The 27886-nt window shown below is 38.5% G+C and overlaps 1 protein-coding gene across 2 annotated transcripts; it reads left to right on the top strand.

The window, feature by feature from the left end:
* The first annotated feature begins 393 nt into the window (after positions 1 to 393).
* On the top strand, positions 394 to 27775 carry LOC148063787 (sodium channel protein type 2 subunit alpha-like). 2 transcript variants are annotated; one of them, XM_087811722.1, is made up of 26 exons: positions 394 to 702; positions 2481 to 2599; positions 3033 to 3122; positions 3626 to 3754; positions 4868 to 4959; positions 5034 to 5276; positions 5344 to 5407; positions 9289 to 9430; positions 9973 to 10170; positions 10237 to 10416; positions 10493 to 10864; positions 11586 to 11715; positions 11780 to 12018; positions 12506 to 12679; positions 12751 to 13107; positions 14990 to 15397; positions 19037 to 19154; positions 19233 to 19387; positions 19630 to 19803; positions 22341 to 22463; positions 23511 to 23783; positions 24669 to 24722; positions 24800 to 24937; positions 25084 to 25188; positions 25260 to 25530; positions 26556 to 27775. In XM_087811722.1, exons 1-26 carry the CDS (start codon positions 436 to 438, stop codon positions 27773 to 27775), a joined length of 5835 nt encoding a protein of 1944 aa, XP_087667848.1. In that variant the 5' UTR covers positions 394 to 435. The 2 variants fall into 2 exon arrangements, with proteins under 2 accessions (XP_087667848.1, XP_087667847.1); XM_087811721.1 differs by lacking the exons at positions 394 to 702; positions 2481 to 2599 and having other exon boundaries at positions 3015 to 3122.
* Positions 27776 to 27886: the final 111 nt, after the last annotated feature.

Below are 27886 nucleotides of genomic sequence, written 5' to 3'. Positions count from 1 at the left end.
TTCAGTCATTTTCTTGGGACTAAAATACATTTTCATTAAAGATAGATAAATAAAAAATAAATAAGCTATGCTAACTAAAAGCTAATGCTACTTCTGAATGAAGGTACAGGGAAGCTTCAAAGTGTTATTATAATTGTATACATTTGTTTTCTGTTACTTAATATTATTTGAAGAGCTATTAAATAATTATTAAAAACGAAATATTTAAGAATATAAACTTAATTTAACATCATTGAAATAAATGTGTTTAAAATATTTTATTTAGCTCTGTTTTCAAATGTTTAATAGAAAAATAAGAGAAAAAAATAAGAGTTTATCAATTCAAACAACAGTAAATATAATCTAGTTTATATATTTGTCAGATTATAATTTTCTGTCTTCTTTTGCATGCACAGCTGTAAGTAAACTTCAGTACAGGTGTATCAGGATGAAAAGATGGCAGCCTTGCTTTTACCAACCGGTCCTGATGGCTTGCGGCGGTTCACTCGCGAATCCTTGTCTGCCCTGGAGCAGCGGATTGCGGAGGAGCTGGCCGAGAACGCCAAGGATTGCCATGACGCCCAGAAGAAAGCCGAGCCACCTAAACCCAGGCCAGACCTGGAGGCGGGGAAGCAGCTGCCACGCATCTACGGCGACATTCCTACAGACCTTGTCGGCGTACCACTGGAAGACATCGACCAGTTTTACGCCAAGACACAAAAGGTAATCTTAACTATTATATCTTTTAACTGACGCTGGGTTTATTTATGAGGTTTACTCCTAATACTTTGATAAATAAAAAGTAAAATTAGATTAAAACGTTTAAAAGTGATGGCTGTGTCAAAGTAAATAATCAAAACTACAGTTAATCGAAGGTCTAAAGCATTTATTTTCCAGCCATGCTGCCTGACAATACAACAGGTTTTAATGGTTGGTATTTTGAGTAGTGTTTGTATTTAATGTACTATTATGCCGCAGACATTCTCCTCTTTATAAGAAAGCCCAATCCACCATCCTTATGTTCACAACGTCCTTCATAGCTTGTGTATATGCTGATGATGATCCATTGTTGCCATCTCGTTTCTGTCACCATTAGTGGCGAAAAAGCCCACATTTTGACTGATGAACTAGCTGAAATCATTTCTATTGCTGACAGTGCTCAGATCTGGAGCTTAGATTTTTAAAAGCCTGTATAAGTCTCTCAGAACTATTCAATATAAAGTGAAACGCTGCAAGGTTTTGGCTTGAATTTTAACTTGTGTCAATATCAGTTTTATTGTTATACGCAACAGTTAACATTTCAAATGTTTGTATCATCTTAACAAGGGTTTCCCAAACTTTTTTTCCACCTTGGAGTAATTTGATGTCAGCATTAATTGTCACGGACCGGTTGGATACAAACAGCAAAAATATAATATAAAATATAATGTGATGTTACTCTTCTTTTGCTAATTTAGGGGCTTATTTTTTCTGTAAACTTGACCAAAGCATTGTCCAAATGTCTCAAGTAGGGTTGTGTATTGGCAACAATCTGGCGATAAGATACGTATCACGAAACAGGGGCAACAATACAATATATCTCGATACGACAGGACCAATGATATATTTTTATTATTGCCAAGTACTTGACTCTGGTGTTGCAGAATTTACAGACCACATGACTCTTGACGAAGTCGTAACCGCTTTCATTTGTTTTGAAACCAATATATATCCAAAAAACAGCTTTAAAAGCTGCTGCAGTCGACAGTATCCTCTCGTCCTCAGTCATTGCTGTAATCTTGCAGGATTTAAAATTTAATTTAACTGCGGAGGAACTTCCCATCTAAAGATTTAATACAGATATTTAAGTTAGATGATACGATGCATAGAGGAAGTTCAATGAGATCAGTAGAGTAAGTTTTGGTGTACATTTGTGTTGTATTCAGCTTCAATATAAATGTCAGCTGGTGTTTAATTATCGACAGATAGCTGTTGAGCATCAGAGGACATGATACGGCACTATTCTCCAAACTAAGCTGCGGATTTCACTGAATTCACCATACGCCTTTTTAGGACAACTCGCCGGAAATTAAAGCGACAGCCTCCCTTTAGATCCCTTTGCAAAGGCAAAAATGGGATTAGCAAGTTTTAATTTGCATTCAGATCAGGTTTACGTCCATTAATGGTCTGCTTATGGAAAAGATAAAAACAGGATGTTAAAAGTTGTTTTTTTTGTTTTTAGTATATGTGCTACTGGATGGCAGGATTATCAAATGATGAAATATGTGGAAATATTTAAATAAATAGCACATCTGTTTTGAAAGATTCTGCCCACTTCGGAGTTCTCTAATCTCTTCCTCACTCGGGTGTGGAGTTCTATCTTGGAGGAGATTGTAAATATCTAAACTATTTCCCGTCCGTAGTGACAAATAAAGTTATATTTTGTAAATTATTTCTTGTGACCTTGCTGTTCAGCTCATATTTCTGAACAATAATTCCACTTTTCTCTACTTTCTTTGCAGACTTTTATAGTACTTAACAAAGGGAAGGTCATCTTCAGATTCAGCGCCACGTCTGCACTTTACATCATAAGTCCATTTCATGTCATAAGAAAAATTGCCATAAGAGTTTTAGTCCATTCATATCCTTTTTATTGCAATGTATGAAGAAGTAAGACGTAGAAATGTGTCCAAACTTCTATTTTAGCTTTGATATCATTTGTACGACTCTTCTTCTTGAATATCTTGATTTTTGTTATACTGTACATTTTCTAGGATTTACCTTATGCAATTCCTGCCATGTAAGATTTTTAAAATTAATTCATAATTTCCTTATGGCTATACATCCGGTTTTAAGAGAATATATATGGTTTCAGTTGTTTGTTTTTAATAATGCTAAGATGAAATAATATCACTTAACAGAAAATGGACTTTTCTGATCTTTAATCTGCATTTTCTATACCATTGCCACGCACATCTGTGGTTTATACTAATGGACATGATCCATAGGATTATGAGCTTTGTCTGCTGTGTTTCCAACGATCACAAAATTGCTTTCTTTAACACCAACCCCACATTGTTCAGCCTGTTCATCATGTTCACCATTCTGACCAATTGCTTCTTCATGGCCATGTCCGACCCGCCGACGTGGACCAAGTATCTAGAGTAAGTTTCACGCTCACGCACTTTCTGCCTCAACCCAAAAACAATTTGATGACAAAGTAAGACCCATGTTTTTTGGTAACTGAGGTTTGTTGCATTAAACAGGACTTATTGAAGAGTCATTAGATATGTGAGAATAAGATGTATGTTCACAGACAAGGCTAATATTGATAAGAAACAATGCATGATGGGAGTGTTGTTGGAAAATCACAACTAACTTTTTCTCTACAACATTACTGGGATCTGTCTGATACGATAAAATGTAAATATTCCAAGATATCGTTCAGTCTTTGTTGTAGTTAACAATAGATTATTTTTTGGCTAATCCAAAACTCCCTTGTTTTGCTTTAACAAATGTAGTCTAAATGCATCATTGAAATTGTTAAGGAATTGATCAAACAGCGTCAAACAATGTCACTTTGCACTTTTTTCTTATTAGTTTATTTGACATTTGTATCATCTCTGACTGTGCCCAATCCTGTCATGATAAGCTCTTAAACTTTCAGATACACTTTTACTGGGATCTACACCTTCGAGTCCGCCATCAAGATATTAGCTCGGGGATTCTGCATAGATAAGTTCACCTTCCTCAGAGATCCATGGAACTGGCTGGACTTCAGCGTCATCTCCATGGCGTGAGTAACACCTTTGCACTTTTTACAAACATAAAGAAAAAGCATATTTTTATAGTCATTCTATATGGTAATATATCAAAGAAAGACATCAATTGATTTAAACAAACGTTTTTTTTAATTATTCCGTCTGATTTTGTTTACAGAACTTTTATTTAGAATGAATTTAATACATGCTTACCTTTTTCAATGGCCTTGGGTTTAACTCTTGTGTTATCTCTGGGTCAAGATGACCTGAATGCCTGACAACAAATGCATTCATGGTATCCCTTGTGTTGTCTCTGGCTATGGGTCGCCCTGACCCTGAGAAAACACAAGGGTTGAGCCACTTGTTCTTTTGTGAACCTATTCTCAACTGTAACTTTAATCCAAAATATATGATGACTTCTTACAACTCATTAGACACAACATAAGAAGTAAAGTTTTATTCTGGTTACAATAAAATGGAGAAAAATTAAGTTTATTTTTCAGGTAATAATGACAATCTTATTTGGGCTTTATTTACCGTATTTTCCGCACTATTAGGCGCACTGGATTATAAGGCGCACCTTCAATGAATGGCCTGTTTTAAAACTGTTTACATAAATAGGTCGCACCAGATTATAAGGCGCATAGAATAAAAGATACAGTCGTTTGAAGGTGACCGGGGCCAACCCCTAACCCCTAACCCTAATTCTTACCCTTTCCCTTACCCCTTACCCCTAACCCCTAACCCTAACCCTAACCCTAACTCTAACCCTAACCCTAACCCTAAAACTAACCCTAACCCTAACTCTAACCCTTACAGTAACGCTAACCATTTTTTCATTTTATTTTATGAAACTTTTATCTAAACATATACAAATAGAATCTCTTGCAAAATAACTGTTTTTCCAAATATTCATTTTATGTTCACTTACATTTTTCAAAGGGGCGATAAATAGTGAAAAAAGTGACAAAAGTGGAGGAACAAAGTGCTAAAAGAAAAACTCTCTTCTCATATTTAAAGACTAGTAATGGATATTAGAAACATGATCTTTGAACTCCTGTGGGCCACATAAATACATTCAAATGGTTTAGAGAAATGAAATATTAAAGTATCTGCATTGTTTCTTAATCATACATTTTGATTTACAGCTATGTCACAGAATTCGTAGACCTGGGAAATGTCTCCGCCCTGAGAACCTTCAGAGTCCTACGTGCCCTAAAAACCATCTCAGTCATCCCAGGTAAAGTTTTGCTGATTTCAACAACCGCATTTGGCAAAAGCGAAGCGCTACATCTACTCTTGTCTCTGGTCCAGGTCTGAAGACGATCGTCGGGGCCCTGATCCAGTCGGTGAGGAAGCTGGCCGACGTGATGATCCTCACCGTCTTCTGTCTCAGCGTGTTCGCCCTCATCGGCCTGCAGCTCTTCATGGGCCTCCTTCGGCAGAAATGCATCCGCAGCATCGCACACTGTGTCAACTCCTCCTACGTCCCAAACTCTACTTTTATCTGCAACAACAGAAGCTGGAGTTCTCCGGAAGAATTCCTCGGCAGTGAAGGTGAGGATGAAAGAACAGCTTTTCCATAATCTAATCACATATTAATCTACTGTTCCATCTGTTCTAGATAACTTTTATAAAATCGAGGGAGCGAAGGATGCCTTAATATGTGGATATGGAAGCGACGCAGGGTAAGTGATTAAATTTATCAGGATTGTGATCAAGTCAACGGTATGATAAATATAGAAGCACTCTTTTTGTTAAGCTCCGTGGTAAAAGCATATATTCTATCGGGGAATAAATAGATGAATGACTCTTTTCAAGGGAAGTCAATGTAGCGTGAGAGAATCCATCCAGAAGATCAAACCAGCTCTCTTTCCTTTATGCACATGTCAGTGACTTGAGTGTCAGTGTATGGAAGTGTATCAGAGCCATCAGAATATTGGTTGGATTTTACATTAATATGTTGGTATTATGTTTTTTTATTGGAACTTTATTGTTGTTTTTTCCATCAATATGGAATTTATTGAATATTTTCAAAATGAGTACATTTTCTTTAACTCTTGTGTTATCTCAGGTTCAAGGTGACCCAAAGGCCCACTGAAAACAAATGTGTTTGTATCCCTGATGTTGTTTTTGGGGATACCACAAACACATTTGTTTACGGGCCTCTGGGTCACCTTGACCCTGAGATAACACAAGGGTTAAGTATTGACTTATCTTTTTTAATATTTTGATTTTCTAATTCCAATAACTCAAAAATAGAATTTCTAAAGTACAATACGGTATTTATTAAATTCCTAGTCTTTTCGTTTATATATTGTCTGGTGGCAATATAACATATTTTTTATTTTGAACATAAAAATCAAAATATTGAATTTGGAAAGTTTTTGAAATAGTCAATAGGGTATAAAGCTACATGTGTAAAATACATTAATTAATTTTGAAAATATACTATAATTCTATAATTCGAGTTAAATATAAATATAAAAAACCCTAAATGAATGAAACCTTTAAATATAGAAATTATTATTTTTGCATTTGTTAAAAAAAATAATGAAATGCTGAAAAAAAAGAAAATGTAACATTTCAAAATTAGAAATGTTTTTTGCTAACTAAGATCCAAAAATGCATCACAAAGGGTTAAAAATCAAAACCAACCTCACATTCACACATATGTCTCTATAGACAAAATGGTTAAAAACCACATGTGTGGGTTTCACATGAAACTTTGCGGGGCCGGCTGTGGAGAAGTTATTAAGCAGGTCAGGATGGAGGACGTGAAACATAGAGGATGCTTAATCTTTTGAGTGAATTCCAACAAGTAATCCCTGAGTAGATTTCCAAATTAAACCTTTGGATGCGTTACGATGACACAAACACATGCGCGCACACACGCACACAAACAGGCACACAGCGCCACACAAAAACACACTTTCATATGATATTTTTAGCCTGGATGGTCGTCAAGTGTGATAAAAGAGTCATTCTTCCGCACCAGCTGATTCTTAAGGATTGTACAGTACAGATTATGTACGTTAGGGATTAATTTACAGACAGTCGGACCCTCCTCCCTTCCTTCTCGCTTTATTGTCACGCTCGCTTCTTACTCCTTGACCTTTACAGTGAATGATGGTAAAACGTCCAGCATTCTTCCGGACTGCCAACACATTTTTTTTAAATAAACAAGTTATACTTAATGAATTACAATATATATATATATATTTTTTTCTTCTATTAATCATATTACATAACTATTATTTATATTTATATTTATATTTATATTTATATTTATATTTATATTTATATTTATATTTATATTTATATTTATGTTTATATTAATATTTATATTTATATTTATATTTATATTTATATTTATATTTATATTTATATTTATATTTATATTTATATTTATATTTATATTTATATTTATATTTATTGTATGGAGCCTATCCCAGACTCGCGAGAGGCGGTGGACACCCTGGACAGGATGCAAGTCCGTCACAGACAACCATTCACACACACACTCATTCCTATGGACAAGTTCCCAATCAACGTCTGTATGTTTTTGGACTGTGGGAGGAAACCGGAGTAAACGCATGCAACAACTTCTTCTGATTTAAAAAACAAGATTAGAGTAAAAAAAAAAAAAGTCTTAAATTAATAAGTGAGATTTTTATGGCTGAAAATTAAAGATACAAAAAAAAAATTGAAATGTTTAAATTAAAAAGAGGCAAAAAGCTCTTAGCCTTTGATGTCTCATTTTAAGATGGTTGACCTATTCACCACACCTCCCTTGTGACCCAGAGAGATACACCAATCCAGTATTTATCATTTCAGTTTTGCATGTGTATTAAAATACAGTCAAAAGTGAAGAATCAGACATGATCCTTGATCCTGATTCAAGATGCTGTGGTGGTCGACACGAACCTGATCCCAGGGTGAAGCAGGTTCTCTTTGCAGATGCTTCTCTAATCTCCAGGGTTTTTTTCCGTGGGGACCAGCGTTGCATCTTGCATTAGAGTGGTTTTGTTATTGCAGGAGATGTCTCATGACAACTGTGCAGCTATTTTGGTTGTACAATCATTAAGTCAGAAGTCTTCAGTATGTATTTAGTCTGGTGTTGAACTATAGGATCCTGCCATAGCTTTGTATATAAGAGAACCAAATACCTTTATTATATTATAAAGAATATCTTGTGAACAGTGCCAAATCCAATTAATTCAATGATTTTTAAATCATTGAATTAATTTTTGGAATAATTGTACATTGAAAGGTTGATTCTAATGAATAATTCAACAATTATTTTAAGTATTTTCAAAATGAATATGACAAATCTATATTGTAATACCATGATTGAAAAAATATATATTTGAATGCATCGCTTTTTAAATTCAATATGAAATTTTTATATAAACAATAGTCCTACTGTATAAAAAAAAAAAGTACATCGTTGTCAACTATCCTCGTGTGATTGGCTGAATTTTTGATTGAGTCTCTCTGTACTCTTTTGATATTTTTATATTGAATTTAAAACACTAGGATTTTAATATTATAGATTTTTTTTGTTGTCAAACTCTATTTGAGAGAAATTAATATTAATTTTGAAAATATTATTTTTAAAACTATATTAAAAGAAATTCAACCAATTCAATATACAAATGATTGAATTCAATCATTTAAGTATATATTCAATGCTTCACTGCAAAAATATTTTTTTTACATTCAAAGTTTCAATACTTAAAATGTTAAAATTCATTAAATATTATGATGGCAATGATATACATCCATAATTTATTGCTAGTAAAAAATGCGGGTACAATAATATAGTATTTAAGAATCTATTTGAACTAAGATAAAATAATCAACTAAATGTAACAAACCAATCCACAGTGACGCTGCAAAAATATCTAATTTATGTCACTAGAATTCTCAAACTTTAGTTTTATCTTTGTGAAAAAAACAAAAACATTTCCTGTTTGTGTTGTTTGAAGAAGAGAGCAGATGTGTGGACTCTTAAGTTGAGCAATAAAGGAGCAAACAGGCAGACTGGAAGAAGATGCTGACCTCACACACCCGCCTCCCGCCTCCCTCTCTCTCCGAGACCTGCAGCTGTTCCCACAGCAGCTCTCTCTCCCGCCCAGCTGTTCCACTGCCATTACGAAATTATTCTGCACTCAGATTGACATGGCTTGTTCTCAGCTGATGGACTTAAATATTTGCTGTAATGCCACTATGCTGACAATGAAGATCAGCGGTGGAGCATTCGAGCTGGACATTTTTGAACCGCAATTTGAAACCCATCTGGCTGCAGCATAATCCCTTTTACTCCTGTGCCGGGGCGGTTTTACAAATACCCTTTTCCCGCCGGTATCATGGTGATGATCACAGCGTATGCACTTACCGTCCCTCCCTCGTCTCTCCCCTCCAGAGTCAAAGGTCGTCTTGATGTGGCAGATTTTTGTTACTCACCGGACCGCCGTTATATGTCATCTGTTTTTGTTTTTTTTTCATCCCTCACGACTGTCTCTGAATAAACTTTATTAACCATTAAATGTCTGTGCGTGAACAGGAAATGTCCAGACGGATTCGACTGCCTAAAGGTCGGAAGGAACCCCAACTACGGCTACACCAGCTTCGATACCTTCGGCTGGGCTTTTCTTGCTTTGTTCCGACTCATGACCCAGGACTACTGGGAGAAACTGTTCCATCAGGTGATTTAATTCATTTCCATTTCAAATATTTCAACAGTTTCCCACTGTATTATTAAGCAATTAACATTAGTAGGAGGCAACATAATGCACTTGAACTGTTGTGATTCATTTTTTTTTACTTTCAATTTCTATTTTCACCGACATTACAATTGATTAAAAAGGTATTTCTTGTTAAATAAATACAATTTCATTAGAAATGCAGTTGTAATGAGAGACAGAAATAAAAATATTAAATGGAAAAATTAAATCCTTAAATAAACAACTGTAATAATATGGGCACCGGATGGTTGGTGTTCGTGTTGATATATTCATCTATAAAGATGCCATGTTTAAGATAAGATAAGGAACCGAGATAAGTCATTTCAACCAATATAAAGAGATAAATTAGAGTGAGACTGGTCATCCAGGTAGATTGAGAAAACTTATTATAGATAGTTTGATACAGATTTTGCTCATTTGCTAAAATATTTTGACCGCTTGTAGATTAGGTTTGACACCCCTGACATATTCAATAACATCAGTTGCACACGGTTGTCGTCCAGACGCTGAGATCAGCAGGGAAGACGTACATGATCTTCTTCGTGCTGGTCATCTTCCTGGGATCCTTCTACCTGGTCAACCTGATCCTGGCCGTGGTAGCGATGGCCTACGAGGAGCAGAACCAGGCCACCATCACGGAAGCTTGGCAGAAGGAGCGGGAATTCCAGCTGGCGATGGAGCACCTGCGGCGAGAACAAAGAGTGAGTACCGATGAAAAACTTACACTTGAAAGAATGATCTGAGTTTTTGTTGCTGTTTCTGTGAAGTTGGCGAAAAGACAAGCGCAGGAGACGGACTCCGTGTTGTCCCCTGAGAGATCACCTTTTTGTCAGAAGATCGGAAGCATACGTCGGAGCAGCAGCAGACGGAGAAGATCTCACAGGACTCTGTCGGAGGCGACAGCAGAAGAAGCTGCCGAAGATATTGACCCACCAGATGAGCTGATGGTGGATGTCACCCAAAAAACACGTTGTCCTCCCTTGATTGTTCAAGTGGTTCTGATGATTGAATCTTGTCACGCAGCCTCCGTTGTCACCCATCCCGGCTCACCCTCTGCTGGCCACCCTCTCCTCTCACCCGCTCAGCACCAGGAGAGGAAGCCAGAACAGCATCTTCAGCGCCTTCCGGATGCGACACAACTCGGAGGCCGACTTCGCAGACGACGAGAACAGCATTCACGGAGAGATGTTCAGAAGCCGCGCCAGTTCCATCGCGACTCCCTGGAAGAGGAGGACCGGGAGCCTGAGGAGCCACTGCTCGCAGCTCTTCAACCCCAGCGTCACCCTCAACGGACGCCTCAGCATCGCTCTCGACCAGAACGGTATCACGGCTTTCAGCCTCCACACTCCTGCGTCCATACCTGCTTACAGCATGGAGAGGATAAAGGAGGACACGGTGAGTGATGGAGGCTCAGTATGTTCAACAGAGTAAGGTCTTGTCTGGTGGTTCGAATGGGGATTCAAATGCAGGTTTAAATTAAAAAAAACATATTGAGAATTAAGATGAAGACGATCTTGATCATAAATTACTGACCATTAGATTCATTTTTATGGTCTGTTTGTTATGGAACTACATCAGTGACATCAGAATATTAATTTGCATTTCAACTTATTTAGATTTTTTTTAAATTGAAGTGTTGATCCTATTTAAAAAAATAATTTAATTCAAAAAGGTGTAGTTTTTTTTATTTTATTCAATCATTTAAATAAAAATTTAAAGTAGAATATTTTCAAAATCAATTAATTTTCTTTACACAAAGAGTTTGATTCTCATTTCATATTCAAATTCAAAATACTGATTGGCTAAAATTTCCAGTAGCTTGGTACTATTTTGGTCGAAATGATACCAGTTTATATATTCTATTGAATTAAAAGGACTTTTTATTAAAGAATATTGAATTTAATATAAATATTTTGGAATTATTGGAATTAGAATCTAAAACAGTGTGTTAAAAACAAGCGTATTCATTTGAAAATATTTAAATGTTTTATTTAATTATATGATAATATAATATAATATACAAATTATTGAATTCATCAATCAATTATTTAAATAAACACATTTTAAACATTTGATCTTTGATATACTTCAATAGTTTCTCTCATTTGTCTTACAGAAGTCGACCCATCCTGATGAATCTGCTTCCAGAACTTTCCTCCATCCTTCCCCGGCGAGAACAGAAGCTCCGATCGTCCACAGAAAGAGAGGCCTGAGCTCCGTCAGCTTCTTCAGCGAAGCAATGGATGGTCAGCCTTGAACAAAATTATCTAACAAATTTTTAGCTCACCTAAATATAATTTGTCCTCACAGAGCTGGAGGAGTCGCGGCAGAAGTGTCACCCCTGCTGGTACACTTTTGCAAGGAAGTATCTGATCTGGAGCTGCTCTCCCCTGTGGCTCCGGTTGAAAGAGTTGGTCAAGTGCATGGTTATGGATCCATTTCTGGACCTGTTCATCACGATCTGCATCGTGCTGAACACACTTTTCATGGCTCTTGAGCACTACCCAATGACAGAGGAATTCAACACCATGCTCTCCGTGGGCAACTTGGTAAGAGCTTTCAAAGATGTTGTTCTTTGTGTGGGTTTCAATTTTTGAGTGAAAAAAGTTTAATTACGATGAATAAAAAAGAAAACATAGATACACTCAAATATCATGATAACACATTTGTTTTCTGGGCGACCTTGACCCAGAGACAACAGAAGGGATACCACAAACACATTTGTTTTCGGGCCTTCAGGTCACCTTGACCCAGGGTTAACCTGCAAATAATCACGGCGCTATTTTAACAGTCAAGAAATATGTTGATATTAGATTTGTTTATCTAAAAAACTTGTAAATGTTCTTATTATTTCTATTGTAAAATACAAATGTACTCCTTTGTCGTCTTCTCTATTGTGTGTTGACCATTTTTCTTGAGATTCAATTATTTCAAAGAAACTCACTTTATCATTGTTACTGAAGTAACAATACTGCAAAATTTGTATCATTGCCTGTGTAATGATTGTTAATGTAATTTAAAATTTTATTTCTTTAGGTGTTCACTGGTATTTTCACAGCTGAAATGGTCCTGAAGCTGATCGCCTTGGACCCGTACTACTACTTCCAACAGGGCTGGAATATCTTCGATGGCGTCATTGTCTGTCTGAGTCTGATGGAGTTGGGTCTTTCAAACGTTGAGGGGCTCTCCGTCCTCCGCTCCTTTCGACTGGTAACTAACTTTTTAGTATTATTTATTTTTTAAAACCGAGCACATCTTTACGACATAACTACGATTCTCAGCTGCGAGTCTTCAAATTGGCGAAGTCCTGGCCGACTCTCAACACCCTCATCAAAATCATCGGGAACTCAGTAGGTGCCCTGGGGAACCTCACGCTGGTGTTGGCCATCATCGTCTTCATCTTCGCCGTGGTGGGCATGCAGCTGTTCGGGAAGAACTACCAGGACTCTGTGTGCAAGATCTCTCACGATTGTCAGCTCCCTCGCTGGCACATGAAGGACTTCTTCCACTCCTTCCTGATCGTGTTCCGGGTGCTCTGCGGCGAATGGATAGAGACCATGTGGGACTGCATGGAAGTGGCCGGTCAGCCTCTCTGCATCCTCGTCTTCATGTTGGTGATGGTCATCGGGAACCTGGTGGTGAGTCGATTATCAGAGAGCTACTCTTTTAGCAAGATCGCCCGGGTTTGTTAATAATACTTCAATACGGTTGTATACTGTCATGTACAACCATAGGAAGATGCACTACGTTGCATGTTAGTCTGCGGCTGCTGTGAAAATCCAAATGATTACTAAAGTAAGCAGGGATTACATGCGAGTCGATTCTATATCATGAGAATGGGCTCCTGACCAAGAGCGATCACTGAACTGACAAAACGTGCCGTTTTTTCACCCGCCAGGGTTTGATTGTCTTTTACTGAGCTATTACATCATGCTACTGCAAATTGGCAGACTTCCAGCAGAGCATGTCTGGACGACCTTTAAACCGTGTTCTGTATATGGATTGTCTGAGTTCACAGCTGCGCTTAAACCCCGATGTGCAGCAGTCGCTTCTGTACATGCTTTTTTTCGACTTCTAATGAAATCAACTTCAAGGGAAACACATCCCTTAAGGTCTGTTCAGAAGTTCAATGGGCCACATTGTGTTTTTTTCATCCTGACAGCTCATTTATTTATTCATTTTCCGTGCCGCTTAACCCCATATGGGGATCACGGGGGGACGGGGGTGGGGGGGAACCGGAGTGCCCGGAGTAAACCCAAGACACACGGGGAAAACGTACAAACTACTTTTGTTTGGCTTTCTTTTGTTTGCCTATGTGTTCAACACAAAATTACCCATAATCTACTTTGAGCAGACCACCCTGTGGTCCACACAAAATGGCTTGATGTGCCTGATTTGGGCTTTGAGTTTGACCCATGTGGATTACATAATGACCAACAGCTGTTTACCTACTGGTAACGCAATGTGTTGTTGCAATAAACTAATAAAAGATGTTGCTGAAGTTGCTGTTATTATTGCAACAAATGATGGCCTCAGTTACAGTTAATGCATATCTATAATGAAATGTTAACTTTAATTACATGTTGTTAGTAGTTTTAGTCATGAACACATCGCTACTGTTAATATTTTGTTACATTTCCCGTTGATAAAGAGCTTTTTGAAAGTTACAACAGAACCTTCTCTAAACATGAATAATGGGAAGGCTGTTTTTTTTCTTTCCACCGGAAGATTACCCAGGATGCTAAGGGGCGAGAAGGTCGTATGGCGCCGCATCACTAATCATTCGCTCTTGCTCCCCATCTCCGACTGGCTAAAGATGATCCTTGTGCAGCGACTTTGCGGACTCACGACGACACGTGGGGCGCTCACACATCTGCCCCAAGTGTTAGATTCTGCTGCTCTCTAAGCTCGTAGAGGGATTACTTGGGAATCGGATGCTTGGAAACTTGACTTTAGAGTGGAAGTAGAAAAGGCCGTATGTGACGAAAATTATTGTATCTTTAAAAGAAGACAAATCCCAGTTTGTTAAGTTTTTTTCTTTTGTTTCCAAGTCATACTTTACAAGTTTTATTATCATTATTATTCATGTGTTTTGCTGAAGAAGGTCAAGATGGTTGCATTGAATTGCAAAGCATTCTATAGGGTTTGACAGGAAGGATTACATTTAGACTCTAATCGGATATAAAGCATTGATAGTTGAGCTATTATTGAGTTTTAAGTTCAAAAGGTGAAAAGTTGAAGGTGATAGAGGACTATAAGGGGGGGGGGGTTGGCAGTTAATGCAACTTGTTATGAGAGGATAATGTCCTTCACACAGATCATATTCCTGGTTGTCATTAACAGTTTCTAGGTCAAACATGGGTCAGATGTTTGCTTTCTATCTCTGAACATTCTCAGTCGTATACATGGAGTTGTACGAATGGCCAAAGTAGCCATCTTTACATCACTGAAGGCACTTCTGTAGCTCAAATATTAGTTACAGCAGATATTGAATAAAATAATAAAATGCATCTGTTTCAGGTGCTGAATCTGTTCCTGGCTCTGCTACTCAGCTCCTTCAGCTGTGACAACCTCTCGGCTCCGGACGAAGACTGTGATCTAAACAACATTCAGGCGGCCATAGCTCGCATTTACTCCGGCGTCACCTGGCTCTCCTCGATCGTCGCCGACCTCTTCAACCGGCTGCTGCGGCGCGATCCCAAGAAGGCCAGGGAGGCGGAGCTGTCCGGCAAGCCGGCGGGAAATCATGTGGAGAGCAACGGAGGGATTTACGGACGCTACGGCGAGAAGTACATGGTGCCGGAGGGGGACAGCTACATGACCAACCCCAACCTCACCGTCATCGTTCCCATCGCTCCTGGAGAGTCGGATGTGGAGTTCCTGGATGAGGACGACCTCAGTGATTCATCAGAGGAGGAGGACCAAAAAGTGAGTTTTTAGAACACGATCAAAAGCAACTCATGTTTCACCTGCATCCTCCCTCCTTGAGAGAGACCAGATATGACTATGACCTGACAGGGATGTCATCAGACCACTTCTATTTTGAGAAAAAAAAACACCCAAAAATGATTCCTAGCCCAATTTGTGATAACAAAATAACAACATAAATACAATAGTATATAAGGACAATTCCATACGTTAAGGGACATGATGTCACGTTTATCATCTTCATCTTCCTCTTTCTCTTCGTCTTCGTCTTCGTCTCCTACTTCGTCTTCGTCTTCGTCTTCATCTTCGTCTTCGTCTCCGTCTCCGTCTCCGTCTCCGTCTCCGTCTCCGTCTCCGTCTCCGTCTCCGTCTCCGTCTCCGTCTCCGTCTTCATCTTCATCTTCATCTTCATCTTCATCTTCATCTTCATCTTTATGTTTACTTCCATCTTCATCTTCATCTTCATCTTCATCTTCATCTTCATCTTCATCTTCATCTTCATCTTCATCTTCATCTTCATCTTTACTTCCATCTTCATCTTCATCTTTATCTTTACTTCCATCTTCATCTTCATCTTCATCTTCATCTTCATCTTCATCTTCATCTTCATCTTCATCTTCATCTTCTTCTTCATCTTCATCTTCATCTCTATCTCCATCTTCATCTTCATCTTCATCTTCATCTTCATCTTCATCTTTATCTTTACTTCCATCTTCATCTTTACTTCCATCTTCATCTCCATCTCCATCTCCATCTCCATCTCCATCTCCATCTCCATCTCCATCTCCATCTCCATCTCCATCTCCATCTCCATCTCCATCTTCATCTTCATCTTCATCTTCATCTTTATCTTTACTTCCATCTTCATCTTCATCTTCATCTTTATCTTTACTTCCATCTTCATCTTCATCTTCATCTTCATCTTCATCTTCATCTTCATCTTCTTCTTCATCTTCATCTTCATCTTCATCTTCATCTTCATCTTCATCTACATCTCCATCTTCATCTTCATCTTCATCTTCATCTTCATCTTCATCTTCATCTTTATCTTTACTTCCATCTTCATCTTTGTCCTCGTCTCTGCCTCCGTCTCTGTCTTCATCTCTGTCTCTGTATCCTTTTTTCTTCATCTACTACTTCTCTTTCTTTTTCACCATTATCTTCTTCTCCTTGTCTTCCTCTTTATGTTCTTCTTCCTCGTCTTTGTCTTCTTCTTCTTACTCTTCATGTTTTGCGTTAAAAGGTCCAGAGGTCAGCCTCTGGATCAGAGATAAGACGATAGATGACGTGCCTGAAGGCTGGAGCGACGATGAGTAGTGATGAGATGGGATTATTGGTATTAATGTGGAGGGTTCAGGTGAGGTGAACCTGAGTGAAAGTCATTCAGGACATTTTCAGATGATAAAAAAAATCAAAGCTTTAGTTAGTGCAGATGCTTTTTTAAGCTCTTTTTGTCACTGGAATCCTCAGAACAAATAGACAAGGTTTTGGTGTCTTAGCTTTAATCCCTATAAAGTTAATCAGGCCACATGGTTGCGGAGGATGTGGATCAGTAGACTTGTTGGATAAATAATCTGGTAATCCGTTAGACAAACAAGGTAAACTATGTGGAGTAACTTGAAACTGGACACAGCTTCGTATGATGTAGATGTTTCTTCTACTGAGATATTTATGAGAAAACCACTTTACTTTAAAAGCCTTAAATTACATTTGCTTATAGTGGACACAAAAGTGCTGGATTCTATTTTAATTGGTCCTTATTTTAAAGAATACATTTCTTCAATCGTCCCTCGACAGGGGTGTTTTGCTGTTGCACTCTTTGGCAGGACGACAGCAACAGGGCCAGATGCAGAGCTTGTCCCTGCAGAGAAGATTAAATTCACAGCTGAGCATAACCAGGCAGTTCTGGTGATCACACTTCCACTTTCATTCCTCCTCCTCCACACCAGCTTCAGCCAAAAGGGGAAACAAAAATTATAAAAAGCATTCAGCCATGACAGGGACAAAAGAAAACTAATTTAAAGACAATAAACAGAACTAATGAATGTATGATTTTGTGTCAGCTCAAGCCAAAGTTGCAACACATACACTAAAACATTCTGAGAGTTGCACCTGAGAAGAACTAGACGATCTAGTCATACATTTAATATAAGATAGCTTTATTCAACTCAAACCTAAACCTAAATATTTTTTGATTAAGGACAATTTGAAACTATTGGAATGATATTTTAATATTTATTTTGGATTTGTATGGAGAAGTTAGAGGAGTGTATTTCACAGAAGTCCATCTACACCAATATTTTCTTTAATGTTATAACCAAATGCTCATTTTATCCGAAATGTGCTGCTTTCTTAGCATTTATTCAATCAGCTAAATGTAACAGCAAGAGGCAGTAGAGTTAGAGGCCAAATCATATTAAATAAATAAATAATTATAATATTTTTTTGTTATATTCCAACTACAAACAGGCAAGTTAGGGGTCTGACTTAAATAAAGAACAGAGATCAGAGTTAGTTTAATGTCACACAAGTTTTCTTTCTAGCAAGAAGAGAGAACATCACATGAACAGTAAAATAATTATTAGACTTCTCTCTAGCAATTGTTAATTAAATATGATTAACCACCTTAAGCTCATACAGACGACCACTTGAACTCCTTGGCGGAGGTAATTATCCAGAGTGATCTTTAATTTGTTTGTGTGCAGAGAACTATCATGTACTTTCCTCTGATGCATTGATCTTTTTGATGAAATAATTTTAAGGCAGGTTTCAAATAAATTTAAAATAAATAAAGTGCATTCCAACAAGATTTAACCGAAAAGCAAAAAAAGAATGTAATGAAACAAGTCAATGATCTTATGGTTGTGTATTCTTCCTCTTCCATGTTATTTTGATTCACTAAAGCACATGTGTAGAAAAATCGGGGGCCAAATCTGGCCCTGTCACATCATTTTTTTGTGTCCCACAGGACGGTTGGAACTAAATCAAATAAGATTAATTTTCATGTTGATATGGTTGATAAAGATGCCAGTCTTTAAGATAAGATAAGGGTTGTCAACATCAACAGTAAAACTGATTTTGAAGGAAAGTCATTTGTTTCTTAAAGAAGGATAAACACTGAGATAATTAAGAGAATTCGGGCCTCAAAGAATGAAAGGAAAATTGTTAGGAAAATATACATTTTGTTTGACCTGCAACCCTGGACTAAAGGTTCACAACGTTTAAAATGAACATAATAAAATGTGTCCTCTTTAAATGAAATAGAAACTGTTACACGTATAGACCGCTAAGCTCGGTCCAGCATGTGTACAGGTTGTTCACTCGTTTCCTCCTGAATAAGCTTAGGATTGACGCGTCACCTTTGTCCCTTAAACCTTGTTAAATATGTTGCTCTAACAACAGCCGGAAATCTCGTCAGAATTCTATTAAGGCTTAGGAGAGATTGAAGAGGCTGCATGTAGGTGAGCTTGTTTTAGTGGAATAAATCCGGCTGGAAAATGCCGCAGCTGTGGGTGGGGGGTGAGGAGGGGGGGAGCATACGGCACATCTGGACTCATGACCGTATAAACATGCAGGACTGAAAGACTTAAGTTAGCTCATGTTAAAAAGTGAATAAACTAATTTACAATTCTTTCCTAGGAGAAGGTCAGCTTGTCTGAAGGCAGCACGGTGGACCTGCGGAAGGCTGGGGAGGAGTTGGACACCTTGTCTGTCATGGCCGTAGACTGCATGGAGCCAGAAGAATGCTTCCCTGAATGTGTGTATTTCGGCTGTTAAACTCTAATAATTGACTCTGCTTTCATTCGGTTCACTGAGGATTACGCTTCCCCACTAGTTTGCATCCGACACTGTCAGTGTTGTGAAGTGGACATCAGTCATGGTCTGGGCCAGGCCTGGTGGAGGTTAAGAAAGACCTGTTACCAGATCGTGGAACACAGCTGGTTCGAGACCTTCATCATCTTCATGATCCTGCTCAGCAGCGGAGCTCTGGTACGGTCGTGGTACACTGGCCCAACGATGTATATATTCTTTAAGAAGCAGATTTTTATGAAGCCTGAGTTGAGGATCATGTTAATGAACATTTCTATGTGGTATACGTGATATATGTGTAATTGGTACCATTTTTAAAATGATGGTTTAATCTAAATGATTGATTAGATATTTTTACTCAATTTAGTGATTCATATTCTCGCTGATATGTTCCAGCTGTTCTAATTTTGACGACTCCTCAGGCTTTTGAAGACATCTACATCGAGAAGAGGAAGGTCATTAAAGTGGTGCTGGAGTACGCCGACAAGGTCTTTTCCTACATCTTCGTGCTGGAGATGTTCCTCAAGTGGATCGCCTACGGCTTTAAGAAATATTTCACCAACTACTGGTGCTGGCTGGACTTTCTCATCGTGGACGTGAGTCATCTTTTAATAAATTCAGACGGATTTTGGCCACTCGTTTTACTCAAGTACTAAGTAACAGTACTAGATCTGGGTTCTGCTAAAAGCGCATAATGTATTTGTCAATCATATTAAAGTGTAGCTTGAATTTAAAAGTATGAAAAAGTAGGACAGAATTATAATTTTCACCAAATGTATCTAGCAGTATCATGCACAGCTATGTTGCCTCTATCTTTATTAATGTATTTGTGTTTCATTTGGAGGGGGCTGTAAACTGTTGTCATAATTAATGACAATGTCTGTGATTGGTATAGGTGCGAAAAAATATGGTTACGGCAATACTTTTGCAATACGTCGAGGTCCAATATAGTATTGATATTTCATCTTCTGATATTATATCTGATATCCATACTAGTAAAAAAAACAATCAGATTTTAAGCCAATTGAGGGAAAGTTCGACTTCCTCACCTCTACAAAGGCCGATGGCAAATGTTTTGACCTTAGACGCCATTTCTTTTTTGGGTAATTTTGTGTCGTTTTTCTATCTATGTGGAATGTTACAATATGTCATCAAATTGTGACCCAAGTATCGCAATGAGTATAGTACTGTGGGTCTTTTGTTGATATACTCACCTCCGACAGTCCCTGATGTTATTATCTTGAATATAAAAGGAACCTTATTCTCATAAGGAGAAAATCAAATGTGTAAAAGTGGAAGAAAGTGACATACACGATAATAATAATAATAATAATGATAATAAATACGTACACAATAGTTAAAACTTTCTTAAGTAAGTTAGTAATTATTTGTAAAGCACCTTTCTTAACCAGGGTCACAAAGCGCTTGAACAATCAAAAACAATACACAGTTAAAATATATACTTTAAAAGGTCAAGACCCATAAGACAAACACAGAAGTTCCAGGAAATCGGGGAAAAGCACTAATAAAAGTGTCTTAAGATGTTTCTTAAAGAAGTCAGTAGATCATCAAACACAGAGGAAGATCGTTCCAAAGCTTTTGAGCAACAGCCTGGAAGGATTTCTCACCTCTAGTCCAGAAGCGTGTTCAGGAACCATCAGTAGATTCTGATCCACAGACCTCAGAGCCCGAGTTTAGGGTGTAAGTCTGGATCAGATCATTGATGTAAGGAGAAGCCTGACCATGAATAGATCTGAACGTAAGAACCAGAATTTTATAATTGATCCTGAAAGAAACTGGCAGAAATGTGAGTTCTCCTACTGGAGCCGGTCAGAATTCTTGCTGCAGAGTTTTGTATTAACTGCAGACGAGACAGATCCTTCTTGTTTAGACACCAAAATAAACTGTTACAATGGTCCAGACGAGAAGACACAAACACATGGATTATAAGCTCTAAATCGTGTTGTGACACCATTTAGTCAAATGAGTATGAAAATCTATTTCACCTGCTGTTACACAGATCGCCACTGACCGCTCTATTGTTAGGGTAAGTGCTAGTTAACAAGTCCCAGGTGAGTATGAAGTCTGGGAAATGGAAACCTGCATCTGTATCACAAACACGCCTGTGTTTTCCTCACTCGTCGTAAGTGTTTTGACATCAAAAGCCACCGTCTTGTCCTCAAACCCGCTGTGACACATGCAGCAGAATCTTCACAGTTACAGCAGGATTGTGGCTTTTTATATCAGAAACAATGCAGTGCCATGTACTCAACGGTTTATCTACAGAAGATCTGGTTGAGTTCGATTAAATGCAGCTGTACCAATGGAGTTACAGGTCCAGAACAAGTTGTGTATGAATCTGTTTTCATTTTAAGTCAATATTTGTGTTTTAAAGCAGGTTTTGGCCTCTTAAAAAAGCTCTGAGATATTTATTTGTTTTCTTCAAGAGCATTTCAATGTTGAGATTTAATATTTTTGTGTGGAATTGGAAGCAATCTGCCCTTTGGAAAAAGTTATACAAATGTTTCCTCTACTTTTGTACTCTTTTTTTCTTACTTTAAGTTGACGTTGAACAAGGTATCTTCTCTAGATATATTAGACATCTCTATACAGACTTTTATAAAGAAATACTTACCATTGGGACGTCATGAGCCCTGAGTGATTTTGAACAATTGATTGGAATACAATTGGATTACAAATTGACAAGTATATCTTCAAAGCTTCTTTATAAAACTCACTCTATTTGATATATATACATGTGATATGCATATATAGCTGATGTGTATGCACGCGTGAGTCTGAACATACGTGCATACTAGTCTGTGTTTTGTCACCATCAGTCATCGTCACTCACAGGGTCATTCAACAGCGGAATATCATCTTTCCTCTTTGTCTCTGGAATAGAGTGGAAGTTTAAATTTGATTTAAATTGACAACCAAAATTCAACCAAATTTCCCTAAATTGTTCCCAACTGTGGAATGTCCTGAATGAAAAAAAATCTAAAGTGGGAATCAAATGTGTTCTGCCTGTGTTAAAAAATGTCTATCATTTTGTCTCAGTTTCAACATTAAGATAATAAATTCTGACTCTTATAATTAAATCAAAATGTTATTTTTCATTGTCAACACGTAGGTGTCTCTGATCAGCCTGATCGCAAACTCGCTCGGATATTCCGATTTCGCTGCGATCAAATCCCTGAGGACGCTCCGGGCCTTGAGACCTCTGCGAGCTCTGTCCAGATTCGAAGGCATGCGGGTGAGACGGAGATACTTTGAAGTATATGGAGAAAATGTTTTCACTCCAATTGTTTGACAGGATAAAAAAGGAAGATAACTTGGCAGGCCAGATGTTTAGTTTTCTTCAGAACACATTTAGGACTTCAGCCCTGGGAAGACAGTTCAAGGTGGTTCATGAAACCATCTGGCTTTCTGCTCCAAACATGTTAAACAATATTTAAACGTAGGCTTAGAACCTCAGAAGACCTTCTGTGAATGTAACTGAGTTTATATCTTGAATCACATGAGAGTTGTTTAGAGAGCCTACACAAACATAAAGTAACAGCAATACTAAAATGGATACTTGGTAATAATAATGAATTAATAATGAATTATTTAATTAACAGAAAATAGCATTGTTGCTTTTTTAGATTTTCATTTTATTTGGGTGTTTTTCTGTTGTATTATGGACCTTAAGTATAAGTTGCTGGACTAAAACTCATAAAATAAATATTAAATGAATCTCAATATAATTTAATTATAGATCCATTGTGATCCTAGGAATACATTTGGCTAATTTTGAGTGCAGCCCAGGGACCACAGAGGGCCCTTTGGCTGTATTAAGGTGACCCTCATTAAGACACAGTAAAGCTATAAAACTGATCATGAAGCTTTTTATTTTACAATTTATTACTTTTCAAGCTCTATATTAAGGCCAAAAGGCAAAATCGTCCCTCCAAGTCATTTTATGTGGCCCATCAGATGAATTAATGTTAATTTTCGTCACCTATATGGTGTTTAAGATAACATAAGGATCAGAGATTATTGGCATCTACAATTAAACAGAGGTTTGCAATAGTGTTGGAATATTGAAGGAATTACATGTATTTGGGAAACAAATATAATTGAGGTAAATCAAGCCTCAGATAGTTTGGTAATTATAAATTGTGTTCTCGGGATTTACACTGTTAAAATTTGGCCCCTCGTGTTACTGAGTTTGACCCCCCTACATATGAGAATGGCACGTAAAAAAAAAGGAATTTAAAGGTGTGTAAAATCTATTCTAAAAATGTGTTTGACCCAACAGGTGGTTGTGAACGCTCTCATCGGAGCCATCCCCTCCATCATGAACGTCCTGCTGGTGTGTCTGATCTTCTGGCTCATCTTCAGCATCATGGGCGTCAACCTGTTTGCCGGCAAGTTCGGGAAGTGCGTGAACCGAACCGGCTTCATCCACAACGTCTCCATGGTCAACAACAAGTCGGAGTGTCTCGCCATGAACGACACGCAGTTCTACTGGACCAAAGTGAAGGTCAACTTCGACAACGTGGGACTCGGCTACCTGTCCCTGCTTCAAGTGGTGGGTTTATTCATTTTTTCACGTACTTTACAAGTTAGTAGAAAATCGTTAATATTAAGTCACAAATTTTGTCTGACCCACGTAAAAACGTTTTAGGAATGTCAACGATCACATTTTTCTCTATTTGTCATCACAAATAAATCTGGCATCAAGCAGTGAAGACAAATAACACAAATAAATCTCCATCTTCATCCTTTGTGACTTTGTTTGAACTCATATGTTTCTACTTTAGAGCAGATGGATTAACTTAACATAATTTGAATCACATTGTAGACGTCAAGGATTGATTAATGTGTCAACTATAAATAGTTTTTTAGGCTGTTGGGCTGATTAAACACGATTATATTGCAGGCTGTTTATTACTATTTCCCAAACTATTTTCTCCCCTCAGACTGGTCTAATGTTGGCATTATTTCACTGATCATTAAAATTCAGATTAAAAACACCAAAATTAAATAGCATGGTTGGCAAAAGCCAACAATTTTAAGTGCATTAAAAACACATAGTGTTAGTCAAGGTAACACTGGGCTGGTTTCTCTACAAAAAGATGGTCTTTAGAGTTTGTTTTTACTTCTTTTTTTGAGTAAACCTAACTAAAACATGGCTTTTTACTTGACAAGAGTCATAGCCTTATGTTTCGTCTTAGCAAATCTGGTCTTTTTTTTCCCATATGAAACCTTACGTTTCAGAATAACAGTAATCAATACAACAGAAAATATCTTCTTTTTTTTTCATTATCCTCACCGTCGTGTCTAGTGTCAAATTTTGATTAATTCCATGATTCAGAATAATATAATTAATCCGATTTTCTAAACCATGACTTTTTTTTTTTATTTAGCCTTGTGATGCATGTACAGGCGTTGATGCCCAACATTGTTTTTACAGGCGACATTTAAAGGATGGATGGAAATCATGCATGCAGCTGTGGATTCAAGAGGAGTAAGTATAATTCCATCCCGCTTTAATCTAATTTTAATCCCTTTACTCGCACTAACCGGCTCCTAACTCCTCTTCAGGTGGAGGAGCAACCCATCCGGGAGATCAACATCTACATGTACCTCTACTTTGTGGTCTTCATCATATTTGGCTCCTTCTTCACCCTCAATCTCTTCATCGGCGTCATCATTGACAACTTCAACCAGCAGAAGAGAAAGATGAGTATCATCCCATTAGGGATTAGTTTTTTAAACCGGCAGCAGATGGAGCAGCTCGCTCTAATCAGTCATGGATTTCATTTTTATTGTCTCCGAGCTGAAAGTGTATACGTGTAAAATGATGTGCGATTTGTTTTGGACTTTACTTAGGGGGGCAGGATATATTCATGACGGAAGAACAGAAGAAGTATTACAACGCCATGAAGAAATTGGGCACGAAAAAGCCTCAAAAGCCGATTCCTCGGCCTGCGGTAACTGACTGAAACGCACCAGTTCACCGTGTTCTCAAACATCCTGATTTTTTTAATCTCTCTCCTCACAGAACGTTCTCCAGGCGTTCCTGTTCGACCTGGTGTCCAAACAAGCGTTTGACATCATCATCATGATGCTGATCATCTTCAACATGGTGACCATGATGGTGGAAACGGACGAGCAGTCCGACCGCATGGAGTTGATCCTGAATAAGATCAACCTGGTCTTCATCGTGATCTTCACCACCGAGTGCATGATGAAGATCTTCGCCCTGCGTTGTTACTTTTTCACCGTTCCCTGGAACATCTTTGACTTTGTAGTGATAATTCTCTCCATTGTGGGTGAGTAAGCATGTTTAGATATGGCACCTGAGGGGTAATCATTTTCAAATTTGTCACCTAATGTTGACATGAACTCCTTATTGGCCACACTTCTGATATAAATAATCAATAAAATACGAAAAACATTTAATTTTGTTACTCTTAGGTAATAACTCTGATTGGCTTATCCTTCGCTATATCATGGTAAATGTCATTGTGTAAATAGTTACATTAATTTGAACAGCAGATTAACAAGTACTGAACTTATTGGGAAGCACTCATTACAACAACACCTTCATTTTGGTGCCAACTAAACAGTGAGCTCCCATGATGCCTTTCTACACACTGCTCTATTTACTGAAGACTGATTGGTCGCTACAATACGGTATTTAAATTTGGCGTCTATGTTAATTAAAGGAAAAATTTATCTTATGCTGCTTTGTCAAAACGGATCAACAGCTGTGATTGGTTGGCCGGGTGGCAAAGCATTATGGGAGCTGTTCAATTCAACGTAACTTAGAGAGTTGTTGAGAGGGATAAAACCTCATATGCAACATTGAGTTTGCAAGTTGTTAATTTTGTGTATTTTTTTAATGTGGGCGATTTTCAGAAGGTTACACCTGCTAATAAACATGGGACAATTGGGAACCCACTAAAAATGATTGATGTTACTGTGTTATGAATTTAAGTCTTCTATGCAGAGTTAGTTTTACCCACTTTTCCATTGTTTTTCTAAAGTTTCTTAAGAGTTTTCACAGCCTTCTGGTTGCAACGCAAGGGGAGCTTGATTTCTCCACCACAGCAGCAGATAAAGCTCCAGCAATTGTTCTCTTCTGCAGTTGTTTTCTCTCTTGAGTCAATAGTTAAATCTTAATTTATGTTCTTCTACCGACTGTTGGTCTAATTAAGAACGCTATCTCAGTATCTTCTTCTGTAAACTTCTGACACTTACTGTGTTTTTTTTTAACACTCTGGATCCCTTTTTTAAAGGTTTGTACAACAACAATGGCTGCCCTTTTTTGACCACTATGCTTTTCTTGTCGCAGGTATCGTTCTCGCTGACATCATCGAAAAGTATTTTGTATCCCCGACTCTGTTTCGAGTGATCCGGCTGGCGAGGATCGGACGTGTTCTCCGACTGATACGTGCAGCAAAAGGAATAAGGACTTTGCTGTTTGCCTTAATGATGTCCATGCCCGCCCTCTTCAACATCGGCCTCCTGCTCTTCCTGGTCATGTTCATCTATGCCATCTTCGGGATGGCGAACTTCGCCTACGTGAAAAAACAAGACGGGATAGATGACATGTTCAACTTCGAGACCTTCGGGAACAGCATGATCTGCCTTTTCCAGATCAGCACCTCGGCCGGCTGGGACAACCTGCTGAGCCCCATCATGTCCGGCTCCCCGGACGAGTGCGACGTGAACTACGTCAACACGGGCACAAACACTCGGGGGAACTGTGGCAACCCCTCCGTGGGCATCGCTTTCTTCGTGAGCTACATCATCATCTCCTTCCTCATCGTGGTCAACATGTACATAGCCATCATCCTGGAGAACTTCAGCGTCGCCACGGAGGAGAGCACGGAGCCGCTGAGCGAGGACGACTTCGAGATGTTTTACGAGGTGTGGGAGAAGTTTGATTCCGAGGCCACGCAGTTCATCGAGTTCTCCAAGCTGTCGAACTTCGCCGACAACCTGTCCGAGCCGCTGCGTATCGCCAAGCCCAACAAGATCAAACTCATCTCCATGGATCTCCCCATGGTCAGCGGGGACCGGATCCACTGCCTGGATATTCTGTTTGCCTTTACAAAGCGAGTCCTCGGAGAGTCGGGCGAGATGGACGCCCTCAAGCAACAAATGGAAGAGAAGTTCATGGTGACGAACCCCTCCAAGATCTCCCACGAGCCCATCACGTCCACGCTGAGACACAAGATGGAGGAGGTGTCGGCCGTCATCATCCAGAGATGCTACCGGAGGCACCTGGTGCGGCGGCAGATGAAGCAGGCGTCGTACCTCTACCGGCAGATCAACTACGAGACGGAAGTGGACGCGGTGAACGCTCTGGAGACCGAGGGGCTGATCGCCTCCATGATACAACACTACACCCCGGAGGGGGTGGAGCTTATACTGACTGCGGAGGCCACGCCCCTGTCCTCACCACCTTCCTACGACAGTGTGACGAGGGCGGCCAGTGACCTCTCTGAGGTCACCCGTTCAATCTCCAGAAACTCTGGACCAGAAAACTATGACGAGACTTTTCTTTGAGGAATGGTCCGAGTGGAATTGTTTCGTGTCATGCACAATATTAAACCGTTGCGGTAACTCAGGGTCAAGGTGACCCGAAAGGCCCGAAAACAAATGGATTTGATGTATCCC

This window comes from Callionymus lyra, chromosome 16 (assembly GCF_982586985.1).
Source record: "Callionymus lyra chromosome 16, fCalLyr1.hap1.1, whole genome shotgun sequence".
In the NCBI taxonomy this organism is placed as follows: domain Eukaryota; kingdom Metazoa; phylum Chordata; class Actinopteri; order Syngnathiformes; family Callionymidae; genus Callionymus; species Callionymus lyra.
Note: the sequence above shows the minus strand (reverse complement) of the source record. Positions and strands in the feature narration are given on the sequence as shown.